Below are 15,623 nucleotides of genomic sequence, written 5' to 3'. Positions count from 1 at the left end.
GTGTCTTCTTATTTGCAGGTGATACCACAAATCAGTCATTTCAGCTAAAAGAGAAAAACTCAATCGTCCAGATGAGTGGTGTAACTGGGCCTGCCTGGGTCCTGGCCCTCTGGATTTTTGAGTTTTTACCATGCAGTGTAGGCAATTGGTAGCTTTCATTGTGGGCTCTGACCTCCATCCCCCGCCCGGATTCTTTTCACTGATGGTCATGGGACTCGGCCTTCTGTCTTGATAGGGCGCCCAGGAAATCTTCAACGAGCTCCCTTGTGAGTTTGTGGAACCACACGAGCTAAAAGAGGTTTCCCAGAGTGGAGGTAATGTGAAAGGGCAACGAGGGGATGGCTTTACAAGCGCAGTGTCTGTTGACTGTTTGACCATTTCCTGCTCCCTTCTCCACTTTACCCTCCCTCCTGTCCTCTCCTCCCCGGCAGACCTAAGGAAAGTATACGGCACCGTGCTAAGCCGCCACCACCACCTGGTCAGGAAAACTGATGGCGTGTACGACCCTGTGGAATATGACAAGTATCCTCAGCTGTACACATCCCGCTTCAACACTGATGTGAGTTGTCCAGGCTGTTCTCGCTCTGTTCTGGCGTTTGAGCTGTCTGTGACCTGGCACCACCCCTCCCCCCTGGCAGATTAAGGCGGGGCCCACTGGCCATGGAGAGAGGCATTTTTCGAACCAACCGGGAGGGTACATCCTGTCGGGAGGCCCCAGCCAGCGTGCCCACTTGACTAGTGTTCCCTTCACCAGCCTGGGGTCAGCATCTCCTGGGTCTTGCTTCTTTTAGACTGTGAGCTCATCATGGGCAGGGAATGTGTCTGTTAGAATGTTCTATTGTACCCTAAACTCTTAATATGGTGCTCTGCACACAGTAAGCGCTCAATAAATACAATTGACTGACTGACTTTGCAGATTGCACCTTATACCACTTGCCTAATTAATGGAATCTACTGGGAGCAAGATACCCCGCGCTTGTTAAGCCGCCAGGATGCCCAGAGGCTTCTCGTTCCCATCAGATCCCCCGTGGCTTCTGTGGAGGGTTGTCCTGCATTGCCACACAAGTAAGGACCTTCTGGCTTTGGAGAGTTCGCTGGCACTTGTCAACAGTGTTAGTCGCGGGGACTCGGGTCCTTGAGAGGAGTCCATGTAGATGGGGCAGCGATGACCACATGGGCTAGAAAACCATTTTTGGATGGGCTGTCTCTAGAGGGTTTTGGAGATGTTGGTCCAGGGCAGGGCAGGATAAAGAGGGCAGTGGCCTCCCCCCTTCTCTTGCCCTTTCACCACCAAAGGCCAAGCCCTTAGAGCCTCTGGTTCCGTCTTGTGCAACTCTGCTGTTCTCTGGGTGGGGTGGGGCCCTTTAGGGAGAGGGGATGTCTCCCAGGGATATCTAGGGCTGCCCAGGGCCAATCCTCTGGGGAGGAAGATCTGGGAAAGGCTCAACTGGCTGGATTGGGAGAAGTGAGATCCAGCACTGTTTCTGTGAGTCCTGGGACACCTCTCTGTTTTCCAATTATTTCAGGCTCGTGGCGATCTGCGATATTTCCGCAGATGCTGGAGGATCTATAGAATTTATGACAGAGTGCACTACAATCGATAGCCCATTTTGTATGTACGATGCTGACCAGCACATTATTCACGATAGGTAAGTTGTCTTTAGAGCTTATTCAGTATTACTGCTACTGATAAAGGTATTTAGTATGCTGAGCACTGTAGATACAAAATAATCACATAGGACATGATCCCTGGGCCGCACAGTCTGACTCTTATTTGGCTCCTAAACTATGTTCTGTGGCCTAGTTAGACCAACCCCTTATGACCTTGGTTTTGGAATGTTTGATCCCACTGTAATAGCCAAAGCCTTAAGCTGAGCTTAGCCTGGTCCCTGAGTCCGGTAGCTGCTGCTAAAGTCACTATACCTGAGCCTGGTTGAGAAGACTGGTGCACAAAAGAGGAGAAGTAGTAGAAGGGGAAGGGGGGAGTTGGAGTTGGGATGGGAGATGGGCAAGAGGAATATGGAGCTCAGGGAGGAGGGCTGGCCTTCTTTAGCCATAAGGACGTGGGGGTGGCTGAGGAGTTGGAGCTTGACAGGCATTGGTGGTGAGGGAGGCAGGCGGAAAATTGTGACTTTGGCACTCCCCTCTCCTAACCAGTCAGGCTCTCAACATCTCAGTCGTGCCCTGGTTCTTCACCTGGGTTCCTGCTTCTCTCTAGCTTTCCTACACTGCTTCCCAGATGCCCACACTTAGCCAGCCCTCGTCACCTCCTGAAACATGTTGAACTTTTAAAAAAGCAAGCAAACAAACCAAAAACCCAAAGGACCTCTTGCCAGTGTCCTGGTTATTGCTTTGTTTTGGCAATGGTTCTACAAAGTTGAGCTTGCGTTCTTGAATCCCCACATGCACACACATACCAGCCTTTCCTTCCAACCCCTTAGCACACCCTGTCCAAAATAGCCTCACCATCATTGGATAAATGTCCCTTCGTTCCCTAATGACGTTTTAGCCAACAGGTGTAGTGCGAGTCCATACTATGGCAGAAGTGAGTTGCTTCGGGAGTAATTTAAAAGTTGATGTTGGGAAAGTCTTCAGGGACAAGTAAAATGTGTGACTTCTTCCAGTGTCGAAGGTTCCGGGATTCTGATGTGCTCCATTGATAACCTACCAGCCCAGCTCCCGATTGAAGCCACAGAATACTTTGGAGACATGCTCTTTCCTTACGTGGAAGAGATGGTAAGGCCAGGGGCCCAGCAGAGGCCTAAGTGCTTCCATTTGAACCTGGGGCACTTCTCATCCAAGTTATGGCATCTATAGTAGGATGGAACCAAGATTGTCTTTTCAGAGTGGATGTCTCACTGAAGTCTGTTTTCATCTTAACAGTTTCCTATTGGCAAAGAGTGTGCTCATTTTTCATCTTAGAAGTTGTTACATCTGTCTCTCTCTGTGGCTAGCTGGTGAAAAAGGGTTGGTTTCCTTTGAAATGTGGTTATTTCTTTTACTGAATAGTGGTCCCTTCTATAATAGCTTTTCCTAGTGACTCTTGGGTTGGTGGGAATACCTGGTCTGTGCTCAGGTTAGGCAGACGGGAAGGTATGTAGGTCTGCTAAATCTCACGCCCTCTCTGATTTCTGTCCATCTCTCGATTTTTCTCCTGGCAGGCTTGTCCTTCTGCTCTCGTCCTGTGCCCTTGTTCTCCCTGATGCTGCCTCTACCTGACTGTGTGTGTTTGTGTGTATATGCACATGGGTCTAGGTCTGTGTTCATGGTCAACTTTGTAAGTGGAGCGCCATCTCTTTGTGCCAGCACATTGGCATGTCTCTGTGTTCTGATAGTGTATATGTTCCAGTTTGTGTGTGTCTCTCTGAATGTGTTTGGGAGTGTTCGTGCTAGTTCTTGTATGTCTGTGTTGAAGTGGTCAGTGTGGGAGATGCTCTTTGTTTCTGGGTATGATTGGGAATGAAGTTTTTGTATAAGTGTTTGTTTTGTGAGTGCCAGCAAGTATACATGAGCAAGTTGGTATGAATGTTTGGGAGGGGGGGAGTGTGCGCGTGGGGGGTGGGGTGGGGAGGGAATGCATACGTGTGCAGATCCTCTGGGGGAACCAGAGTGATTCTTCCTCTATAGCCTCTGCCATCCCCAAAGTTCTGGATCCACCTGCTAGGACAGATATTGCTTCCTATCTGGCCATTTCCCTGCAGACTCGCCTCTGTGTGGATCTCAGTCCTTTTGCTGATCCCTGCCTCTCCTTGCTGGCAGAGTTCAGTGCTGATGTGAAAGATTCCTGCCCAGAGTGGGTATTTGGGGAATAGTGTCACTGTCATATAGGGTCCTGGTAACCCGGTTCCAGGGAAATGCCCTCTCCCCTCACTCCTCACCCCCCCGATGCTGACTGAAATGCCTAACATCACAGGAGGGGAAGGTCACAGTCTAGAGTTAAAACAGTTTCAGTTGCACATTTCCATGTTCTGGAAGGAAGAGAAATGGAAGAGTGATATGTTCGGTGTTGAAAAGGAGCCTATTTTTTGAAATACAGCTTTCCACTTCCCATTTCTTGGACCAGTATTTGTAGGGTGAACAGGTTAAATATAGAAAACTCTCTTACCATTCTCTTGTTTATTCTTTCAGCTACTTTCAGATGCCACTCAGCCTCTTGAAAGTCAGAATTTCTCACCGGTGGTGCGAGATGTAAGTAATATGTGCAAATTCCCTCTTTTCTTCTTTCTTTTTTCACTTGAAACTGTCTAAGTACATCTAGTTTGGCTACCTAAGAGTAATTTTGTGCTTAATTCATGAACTTCCAGGCAGTGATTGCATCCAACGGTACATTGCCTGAAAAATATAAATACATCCAGAAACTCAGGGAGAGCAGGTAAGAGTGTTTTCAGTCTTCGTGTTTGAAAAGGCTTCTTTCTAGTTTGGATTTGGGGTGGGGGGTTTGTGTGTGGTCTGAACTAGACAGTTCTGTCATATTCCTTTGGGCATTGCTTCAGCAGAAGAAGCACACTGACACCACCACACTCAGCTCACCCTAGGCTTCCTCAGAAAGGATGAGAAGTGCATAGTGCAAACTCACATACCTCCTCATTCTCCCATCCTCATGGTCTCCGTCACATCATTACCTCTATGATGTTTATACCTCAAGAGCCAGTCTAGTAGTCTGCTCCCGCCTCTTGACATGAAAAATTGCTTCTCAACTTCCTTCCTTCCCATGTGCACCCAAAACTGGGTACCCAGTCTGGCACCAATCAAGGTAAATTGGTGTTATTCTACAGGGTGGGCCTGGCCTTCACACCATCTGGTTAAAATCAGCAATGACATAAAACAGTCATCTGGGGAAAACTTCCATGATGCCTTGAGAGGAAGTCTAGCTCACCTCCTCCAGGAGGCCTTCCCAGACTGAGCCCCCCCCCTTTTCCTCTACTCCTCCTCCCCTCCCCATTCCCCCTTCTCCCACCCTCTGCTCTTCCCCCTTCCCCTCCCCTCAGTACTGTGAATATTTATGTATATTATTTATTACTCTATTTTGTTAATGATGTGTATATGCCTATGATTCTGTTTACCTTGATGATATCTACTCCAGACTACTTGCAGTGCCCAGTTTCAGCTGTATTTTGTTCAGGGATTAGAGGTTTTCCAGAGGGCTCCATAAAGGCAATTTGCTTTCCATTATTCTTTTAGATATGGTGAGGTGCTCTCACCTCTTCTTTGTTTTCTATGTATCTTAGTGTATTTTTTTTTCCCCGAAAGAGTGGTCATTATAAATTCCTCCATATCTGGGTTTGGGAGTCGCACTTTCATGTAACTTCTACCCCTGTCATTAGACAGAGCCTCACATACTGTGGTGGCCCAATCAATGTTCAGTAACCAAAAAGAATACTACTATGGTGACAGATGTTCAAAGGAAAGCATCATCTCCCGGGATTTCTCTCCTTCGATGGCATAGAAACTTAACTTCTGTGATGGATTTTTTCCCTCTGCTCTGGTGCACAATTTAACAGCACGCAAATAGAGCCAGAGAAAGGGAGACCAATACAGATGCCCTCTAGAGGGCTCAAACAAACAAAGCTTTAAATTATTGGCTACGATCCCAGTTTGATTTCATCCTCCCTTGAGATTTGCTGCAAATCTTCATAGCAAGCCACATTTCCCTCAGCTAATGTAAAGAGGTCAAATTGATGAAGATGAATAGAATCATTTTTGAAGCAGTTTGCTCTCTTTCCTTTCGGTGGTCACCCAGCCAGAGGGAGAAGTTCCCCATTAGTCTTTTTATGTGGTCCACTATCCAATCACATAGCTGAACGTTGCCTCATCAAGTAGGTGTGAATTTGGGAGAGTCCTTCCTTCGCTGCCTAAACAAATATGTGTTGTTCTTGCATAGTTTTGTGGTTTGTTTTTGGGCTTCCCCTAACAGCTGTCAGGAACTTATAGGGATAGGGTGAGGACCTGGAGACTTTCTTTCCATGGGGTGTCTGTCCTTGTGGGTGAATATATGATCTTCCTGTAGCATCTAGCTTGTTTCCGCTTAAGGTTAATTTCCCCAAAGGGACAGGCCCAACCTCCCCTTTGACTGGCAAACTCTGGGCTCAACCCTAGACCTGGAACTTGCCCAAGTGACACAACTGACGAGTAGCAGTGCCGGGATTAGAACCCTCTTCTTCTGACTCCCAAGCCTGTGCTCTTTCCACTGAGCCATGCTGTTTTACAGACTAGTTGAATGAAAAACCACCCACATATTTTATCCAGTTCACCCTTTCCTCAGGAGGCCATAGGATATAAATGCAAAATGAAAATAAAAATAATATGTCCAGTCCACGTCTCCCCACGCTTAAAGAACCTCCATTCATTCATTCATTCGATAGTATTTATTGAGCACATACTATGTGCAGAGCACTGTACTAAGCGCTTGGAATGTACAAATCGGTAACAGATAGAGACAGTTCCTGCCCTTCGACGGGCTTACAGTCTAATCGGGGGGATTAGACTGTAACCTCCAGTGTCTGCTCGTCCACCTCCACATAGAACAGAAACTCCTTACTATTGGGTCTAAAGCATTCAATCACCTTGCCCCCTCCTACCTCAACCCCTCTGATTTTTTACTGCAACCCAGCCCAACTCTTCACTCCTCTAGTGCCAACCTACTCACCGTACCTAGATCTTGTCTATCTCACTGCCAACCCCTTGTCCACATCTGCTCTCTAGCCTCCAACTCTCTCCTGCTTCATATACAATAAATCACCAACTCTCCCAACTTTCAAAGTCTTATTTAAATCACAGCTTCCCCAAGAGGCCTTCCCTAACTAAGCCTACATTTCTACCTGTTCCCTCTTCCTTCTGTGTCATCTATGCATCTGGATACCTATATTCTAAGCATTTGTTATTCATCCACACCACTTTTGTGCAAATCCATAATTTATTTTAAAGTATGTCTCCCCCTCTGGACTGTAAGCTCTTTGTGGGTTGGGAGCATGGCAACCATCTCTGTTGTACTGTACTCTTCCAAGTGCTTAGTACAGTGCTTTGCACACAGTAAGCACTTAAATACCTTTGGTTGGTTGACTGAAAAAAATCTACATTCATTTCTACTTGCCCAACATAAATTTTTGTTTCCTGTTGGCAAGAGCTGGACAGGCTAGAGTCGGGGTTTTCTTTCTGAAAGAAGCGTGGTCTTGAGGCATAGGTGGGGGTTGACCCCTAAATTAGTCAGTCATGACAAGCGTGACTTTTTTTTTAATGGTACTTCTTAAGCACTTACTATGCGTCAGACACTGTTTTAAGCACTGGGTTAGGTTAGACACAATCCCTGTCCCACATGGGGATCACAGCTGAAGTAGGAGGGAGAACAGGTATTGAATCTCAGTTTTACAGTTGAAGAAACTGAGGCACAAAGAAGTTAAATGACTTGCCCAGGCTCACAAACTCAAGCAATTGGCAGAACAGTGGGCAGAGCTGGGATTAGAACCCAGGTCCTCTGAGTCCCAGTCCCATGATCTTTCCATTAGGCCACATTGGCGGAAGGCACCTTGAAAGGGAGCTGCAACCTTCCTTTGGCTGCGACCAGGAGAAAGAAAACCTTAAACCTTTGCACCCTCTTTGGACCTCTTGTTCTATCACCTTGCAAACTGTAGCCACCACATCTCTGGACCTAATCACAGGCTTGTGCCTGCTGCTGGGCTAGCTCTATTGATGTCCGTGCTCTATAATCTGAGTCCTTCTCCCCAGCTCTTGGCTCTGGCTGCTGGGGCATATCACCTTCCTAATTTAGTTTCATTCATTGACATATTTAATTGAGCACTTACTGTATGCAGAGCACTGTACTAAGCGCTTGGAAAGTACAATTTGGCAACAAATAGAGACAATCCCTGCCCAACAAGAGGCTCACAGTCTAGAAGGGGGGAGGCAGACAACAAAACAAGTAGCAGCAGTGATTGAGCTCAGAGTGGAAGAGTGCTCCCTTCAGTGAGAACGAGAGGTCAAGCAGTCCCCTCTCAGAAAACCAAACTGTCATATCTCGGCGATATTGCTGGGGAGGGATCTGTAGCTAGATAGGTCAAAGTGTCCCTAACTCTGGGAGCCTCCGGCTGCCTTCCCTTTGTCATTGTTGATGGCAGTTTGGGTGAAGAGATGCCGCGAGTTCTTGTCTTCCAACATTGGGCGAGGGCATGGGCGTGAGCTTGGGTGGCACCCAAGTTGGGTGGGTGGCTGGGCCTTTGGGCCCTCAATCTCCAAGGTGGGTCCAGACATTTTACAAGCTTGGTTTTCCAGACATCATGGCCCTCTGTGATCTCTGTGGTCTCCATTGGTGTGACTGCATCTTCTCCTGCAGGCATTGTGGGATTTCGGGAGTTAGGAATTGTGGGAAAGACTGCCCTTTCAAAGACCCCTGTCCTACTCTTGGCACCACAGGAACTTGTGGTCCTGGGACTGGCCCAGATGGCAGCGAGAGGCGATGGGGAGAGCATGGTTAGGGGACACTTAGGTAGTCAGGCCGAGCCAGAGTGGATGCCAAGGAGAAAGGAGAGGCATTTCAGTAACGATGTAGCCATGGAACCAGGATCTGCTCAGTAATGCAAAGGCCAGAGTTATTTTGGTCATCTCCTTCTGACCCCCTCCCCCTGCTCAGGATGTGAACAAAAGCTGTTTGGCCTGGGGGGACTCAGACTTGGGTTCTCAGAGTTGGCACCTTGGAGAGGCTCTGTTGTTGCTTCTAGCCTGGCTTTACCCGAGCCAAGGGCTGCATCTTGGTAGTGGTTTGAAGCCTGAAATGAGGAGGAGGATTTCCCACAGGATAATTGTTGAGGCTGAACTCCTTCAGAGAGACCCTGCAATGGGTTTGGACTCCCTCTCCTGCACTTGGACATTTCTCAGCAGTGTCCTGAAGGGCAGCAGCTCTCTAAGGAGCCCACAAGCGGACATAAACCAGGGAATCAGAGAAAGGGCAGTGGATGGGCTGTCGGGGGACACACCTTGAGGGAAAGGGTCCCAGACTAAGGCCTCCTTTTCCTCTGCTCCTCCTCCCTTCCCATCGCCCTGACTCACTCCCTTTGCTGTAACCCTCTCCCTGCTCCACAGCACTTGCATATAGATGCACATATTTATAGTTATAGTTCTATTTATTTTTATTAATACTGTGTATATATCTATAATTCTATTTATTTATAATGATGCTACTGATACCTGTTTCCTTTTTTGATGTCTTTCTCCCCTCTTCTAGACTGTGAACCCATTGTGGGCAGGGATTGTCTCTATTTGTTGCTGAATTGTACTTCCCAAGTGCTTAGTTCAGTGCTCTGCACACAGTAAGCGCTCAATAAATATGATTGAATGAATGATTGAATGAAAGGCCAGATGTGTTCGCAGATTCAGGACTCCTGGGATGATGCCTCGCGGGGAGGTTGTGGGGTGGTTTGTTAGAGCCAATGTGCTAGGGAATCAGAAGGGGGACAGGCATTGGCACCCCTAATTCTGGTGATTGGTGACATGCCTAATATTCTTTTTACTTAAAGAGAAGAGCAAGTAGCAGAGCAATAGTGCCAGCTCTCTAATTGACTCAGAAGGGTTTCCACAGACTCAGAGATACCAAACTTCACGTAGTCTCCCAGCGTCCCTGCCCTCTGCTCCTCCACCTCTCCCTTCCCATCCCCACAGCACTGTACTCGTCCGCTCAACTGTATATATTTTCGTTACCCTATTTATTTTGTTAATGAATTGTACATCGCCTTGATTCTATTTAGTTGCCATTGTTTTTACGAGATGTTCTTCCCCTTGACTCTATTTATTGCCATTGTTCTCGTCTGTCCGTCTCCCCCGATTAGACTGTAAGCCCGTCAAACGGCAGGGACTGTCTCTATCTGTTGCCGACTTGTTCATCCCAAGCGCTTAGTACAGTGCTCTGCACATAGTAAGCGCTCAATAAATACTATTGAATGAATGAATGAATGAAAGTCCCTGGCTGCTACTCAGCCCGGTCCCAACCTCCCTCCTCTCAGCCCCTGAAGCCCTAAGCTCGATGTACTTGTTTCAGCAGGAAGTTTTCCTCGGCAGGTGAAGATGGGGAAGCTGGGGATGGAGGGAGAGAGGGAGTGTGAGAGGTGTGTGTCTCCCCTTTCAGAGCTGCCCCACCAAACCCAATCCTGGCAATACCTGCCCTACAGAGGTTGCCCAGCCCTGCCTGAAATATCTGGACAGTTGGGGCCAAAGGCTATTTCTAGGCTTCATTCGGTTATTTTGCCGATAAAGACTCCAGGATGGTATGGGTCATCACTGAAATGCTGAGTTGGATTTTCCTCCCTTTGGCAGGGAACAGGCACAGTCTCTGATGATGGATGACAAGAAGAGGGTCTTGTTACTCGGAACTGGGTATGTGTCAGGACCTGTGGTGGAGTACCTGTCTAGAGGGGGCGACATTAACATAACAGTAGGTAAATGAGCTTTGGTTTTGTATTTGTTATTGTTTTCCACATCAGGTTCTTTTCAGTTTTAATTGTGGCATTTGTTAAGCAATTAATTTGTGCTCAGCAGTATAGAAAAAGGCTGGAGTTAGGTACAAGATAAGCCGATTAGATGTTGAGGACTGTTTAGCTGTAAATTCTCAGATAAGGCTACCTTGAATTGGCTGGGAGATGGGGGGTTGGAGGAGATGGGGGAGATTTGAAGTGACAACTCGTTTCTACATTGGAGAGATGTTGGATCATCAGTAATGATGAAGGATTTCTAGAGAGAAAGTTAGGGAAAAGATCAGGGATTTTAGACGGTACATCCCTAACCATTACGTTGAATTTTTTTTTTAATGATACTTGTTAAACTTGATACTTGTTTTTTTAATGATACTATGTGCCAGGCACTGTACTAAGTACTGGGGTAGATAAAAGCTAATCAGGTTGGTCACAGTCCATTTCTCACGTGGGGCTGACAGTCTTAATCCCCATTTTACAGGCGAGGTAATTGAGGCACAGAGGCGTTAAGTGAATTGCCCAAGGTCACACAGCAGATAAGTGGTGAGGCCAGGATTAAAATCCAGGACCTTCTCACTCCCAGGCCTGTACTCTAGCCATTAGGCCATGCTGCTTCTCTGATTTCCAGGGGGACCACCTGCATGTGGCTACCTCAGGCACCCTGTGACTGCTATTGAATGCTGGGCTGGATGGATCCTTGGGCTGACCCAGGGATGGCAGTGGTCATATTTCCTATGTTTAAAAGAAAACAAAAGTCCTAATTTGAGTATCAGTTGACATTTTACAGTGACAAGACAATATATGGTATTATCTCTGAGTTTCACTGCTGGTGAGAGCGTGGGGAAATACCACTGGAAAATTCCAATGTTGTTGTTGTTGTTATTGTATTTAATTGTTTACTTTATGCCAAGCACTGTACTAAGCACTGGAATAGGTACAAGATAATTGGTTTGGACACAGTTCCTGTCCCACGTGGGGCTCACAGTTAGAGTAGTAGTAATAATGATAATAATAATAATAATGGTATTTAAGTGCTTGCTATGTGCCAAACACTGTTCTAAACCCTGGGGTAGATACAGAGTAATCAGGTTGGACACAGTCCTTTTCCTATAAGGAGCTCGCACTCTTAATCCCCATTTTACAGATGAGATAATTGAGGGACAGAGAATTTAAGTAACTTGCTCAGGTCACACAGCAGACAAGTGGCAGAGCCAGGATTAGAACCCACGTCCTCTGACTCCCAAGCCCGTGCTCTTGCCACTATAACAGATGCTCCATCTTGTGACAGCTGGTTGAGTGGCCCTGTACCGGCTGGAACGCTCCTGGGCTGGTGTCTCCAATATCCTTTGAACCGGGGCAGTTTAGGCCGATTGGTTTCTTGTGAACAGGATTAGAGCATGAGCGAGTCCTCCCTGTGGCAGGAGGAAGCCAGTAAAGCCTCTACAAAAGCAGAAGCTACAGAGGGGACCGTCTTGAGCAGTGGACCATGGCAGCGAGGATCTTGCCAGTCTGGTTTGCTCTTGCTAGCTGTCTGATCTAAGGCTAGGTCCCTTCCTGCATGTGGTATTCATGGCAACTGTCTGGAAGCCATGGGGAATGATGTGCGGGCCTCAAAATTTGGACACTGCTGTGTTTAACACAGCCAGGCTTTCAAATGATTGGGTGTGTATTGATCTTGAATCCAGGGGTCTCAGAAGTTTCAAACAAGGTTTGAGACTAAATCAGATGGGGAAATAAAATCCCACACTCAGGGGAGAGACCTCATACGCAGTCTTGGTTTTCGTGAGGTGTGTTTTTAAAACAACAGGTTTGAAAGACTTTAAAGTCTTGACATTAAAAATACAGGACTTTAGGTAATTATGGAAACAAGTTTTACTTACAGTGCCTTGGTTCAAAAGAACAGAGTAAATAATTTTCCTCTCAGGAGACTGAAAATCAGAATTTCACAGTATCGATTGAGTCTCTTTTGTTTCCAGTCACTATACTAATAATAATGTTGGTATTTGTTAAGCGCTTACTATGTGCCGAGCACTGTTCTAAGCGCTGGGGTAGACACAGGGGAATCAGGTTGTCCCACGTGGGGCTCACAGTCTTAATCCCCATTTTACAGATGAGGGAACTGAGGCACAGAGAAGTTAAGTGACTTGCCCACAGTCACACAGCCGACAAGTGGCAGATCTGGGATTCGAACTCATGAGCCCTGACTCCAAAGCCCGTGCTCTTTCCACTGAGCCACGCTGCTTCACCCCGGCTCTACCACTTGTCAGCTGTGTGACTTTGGGCAAGTCACTTAACTTCTCGGTGCCTCAGTTACCTCATCTGTAAAATGGGGATTAAGACTGTGAGCCCCACGTGGGACAACCTGATTCCCCTGTGTCTACCCCAGCGCTTAGAACAGTGCTCGGCACATAGTAAGCGCTTAACAAATACCAACATTATTATTATTATTACTACAAATTAGGGGAACATAAGAGGTAAAAGATACTTCTTGGAGGTTAGCCTGATTGTGCAAGAAACGGTAGAGGTAAAGGTGGCTGAGGGGGAAAGTACAATTTTTAGAAAACATTCTGAATGTTCCTGGTGGAGAGTTCTGAAAAAGCAATGTGATAAGCTCTTTGAGGAGCGGCCTTTTTTTCTGAGCCCTGGTTTAAGCCTGGTGTCTCCTGTGTTATGGTGGCTGATGTGACCCCAATCTTGTTGGCGTCCCAAACGTTCAGAGTTCTTTAGCCAAAGACCCTCTGGGCATCTGGGAAGCTCCAGTAATTTTGCATAGTCCACTGTTTCTCATCGCCTCATGCCCCAGGATGAGTGGCCTGGAAATTGACTGAGGTGATAGTTTCTCAATAGACCCTCAGGGATTGGTCCTGGAGGACTTTCCCAGCATTAACCTGGTGGGCTTGTGCCCAGAGCCCCAGTCCTTTCATGGCAGCTCTCATTTCTCTGCCTTCAAATGGAGATTGGGTCCCGGTGGCAAGGACTTAATCTCTCGTTCAGAAAGTGGTAATGCCCCTCTTGGCCAGCCATGTTGCGCCACCCAATCTATCCTTCCCTACACTGCTATTGCAGTTCCCTGTAAAAGTGACAGATGCCCAAAAGTTCATTTCCTGGCAAGAAGGATCTTCATATAAGTATCTGATTCCCTGTTGGCTTGCTAGACATGCTTAGCTCCTCTAGCTCTGAGCCCAAGGTGATCCAATGGAAAATGTAGACAATCACTACTCTGAATGTTGTACTAGCGTAAAGGGGCTGGTTAACCACCTTATTTTTGACCTTTTTCTTACCCTCGAGCCAGGCTCCGACGTGAAGGAACAACTTGAACTGCTTGCCAAGAAGCATGACATCAACCCTATTACTCTGGACATTGGTAAGCAAGGAGAAAAATTGGCCTCCTTGGTGAAGAATCAAGATCTTGTGATCAGGTCAGTATCTGGTGAAACCAAGCAGGAAGATATGATCCCCATAGGTTCTTTCCAATACTGCTTGGAAAAGTGTTGATAGGGAAGACCTGGTCTTAAACTTTGTGGGATTATCTTGGCGGTGTCCTAAGAAGGACTCAAATATTATAAAAACTGGGGGCCTACTTCCTGTGTATATTTTATGTCGGGCTAAGTGGCCATTTATCTTCATAATAATGATAATGATATTTGGTAAACATTCCTGTGCTAAGCACTCTGGACTGGAAGCTTGTTGTGAGCAGAGAGCGTGTGTACCAACTCTATTGAATTGTACTCTCTCAAGTGCATAGTACAGTGCTCTGCACAGTAAGTGCTCGACAATATCATTGACTGCTGGGGTACATACAAGATAATGATGTAAATGAAAAAGGTCAAAAATTAGGTCAAAATAACACTAGGGAAAAATATCAGGCACAGTTCTTATCCCACACAAGACTCATAGTGTAAGAGAGAGGGAGAGCAGGTATTTTATCTTTGTTTTACTGATTGTATGGTCTTCTCCCAAGCACTTAGTACAGTGCTTTGCACACAGTAAGCACTCAGTAAATATGATTGAATGTAATTAATGAGGATATTGAGGCCTTGAGAAGTAGAGTGGCTTACCCAAGGTCACAAAGCAGACAAGAGGCAGAGGTGGGACTAGAACTTAAGTCTCCTGACTTACAGTCCCATGCAGTTTTCAATGGGCCACACTGCCTGCTGCTCCCCAGAGGGGCTTGCCTTACTCATTCTTATGGTTTGGAAAATGTCACCCACCTGTGTAGAGAGAGGCCCTGAACCATTCACATCCTCCCTCAATTGTCACGAAGTAAATTTCTGCATCTGGCAAGGTTTGGCAATGTAGTGAACTGTTGTTTATTCCTTTTCCTTCAAGCTTGCTACCTTATGCACTGCATCCTATTGTGGCTAAGGCATGCATTGCCAGCAAGGTGAACATGATCACAGCGAGCTACATAACCCCTGCCATGAAAGAACTGGAGAAAAGGTCAGTCTCAGCCACACTCACAGACGCCCTCGCCAGTAAATGGCCACACAGGTCTGGGTTTTGTTCCATCCTCTGCCTCTCTGTGTTTCAGTGTACAAGATGCTGGCATCACAGTAATTGGCGAGTTAGGCTTGGATCCTGGCCTTGACCACATGTTGGCAATGGAGACCATCGATAAGGCGAAAGAAGTAGGTGCTACGGTAAGTACATTTCTTTTTGGAATAGGTGCTTTGTCGGGCCTAAATCCCTTCAGTTAGAGTTTGTAGCACTGGTGGTTTTCTGGTCAATGGGGCAACCGGCAGTTGTGGCAACCAGATTTGGAAGTGGACTTAATAATTGCAGTATATATTAAGCCCTTACTATGTGACAAGCACTGTCCTAAATACTGGGGTAGATTCATGGTAATGGGGTTGGATGTAGTCCCTGCTCCACATGGGGTTCACAAAGCTAAATAGAAGGGAGAACAGGTATTGAATCCCCATTTTGCAGATGAGGAAACAAAGGAACAGGGAAGTTAATTGACTTGGCCAAGATCACACAGCAGGCAGGTGACAGAGCTGGGATTAGAACTCAGGTCCTCTGACTCCCAGGCCCATTTTATTTCCATGAGGCCATACTGATTCTTTTCTAGCACACAGTTGGGGGTGGTCTAGCTGGATCTACTTCAAGAATTAGCGGAAGGGGAATCAGTCTTCCTAAGGAGCTGCCATGCAGCTGAGGAATCAAATA

At 46.7% G+C, this 15,623-nt stretch overlaps 1 protein-coding gene across 2 annotated transcripts in view; it reads left to right on the top strand.

Moving 5' to 3' along the window:
- Nucleotides 1–15,623, top strand: part of AASS (aminoadipate-semialdehyde synthase) — a 43,755-nt gene that overhangs the window by 15,037 nt on the left and 13,095 nt on the right. For both annotated transcript variants that reach the window (XM_029073636.1, XM_029073635.2), the window contains exons 7-17: nucleotides 236–314; nucleotides 432–559; nucleotides 917–1,065; nucleotides 1,527–1,649; nucleotides 2,625–2,736; nucleotides 4,129–4,188; nucleotides 4,305–4,372; nucleotides 10,300–10,421; nucleotides 13,747–13,873; nucleotides 14,784–14,894; nucleotides 14,986–15,094. In XM_029073636.1, coding sequence (XP_028929469.1) covers nucleotides 236–314; nucleotides 432–559; nucleotides 917–1,065; nucleotides 1,527–1,649; nucleotides 2,625–2,736; nucleotides 4,129–4,188; nucleotides 4,305–4,372; nucleotides 10,300–10,421; nucleotides 13,747–13,873; nucleotides 14,784–14,894; nucleotides 14,986–15,094 — 1,188 coding nt within the window. The remainder of the gene's footprint in view (nucleotides 1–235; nucleotides 315–431; nucleotides 560–916; nucleotides 1,066–1,526; nucleotides 1,650–2,624; nucleotides 2,737–4,128; nucleotides 4,189–4,304; nucleotides 4,373–10,299; nucleotides 10,422–13,746; nucleotides 13,874–14,783; nucleotides 14,895–14,985; nucleotides 15,095–15,623) is intronic.

Source organism: Ornithorhynchus anatinus, chromosome 10 (assembly GCF_004115215.2).
Source record: "Ornithorhynchus anatinus isolate Pmale09 chromosome 10, mOrnAna1.pri.v4, whole genome shotgun sequence".
Classification (NCBI taxonomy): Eukaryota; Metazoa; Chordata; class Mammalia; order Monotremata; family Ornithorhynchidae; genus Ornithorhynchus; species Ornithorhynchus anatinus.
Note: the sequence above shows the minus strand (reverse complement) of the source record. Positions and strands in the feature narration are given on the sequence as shown.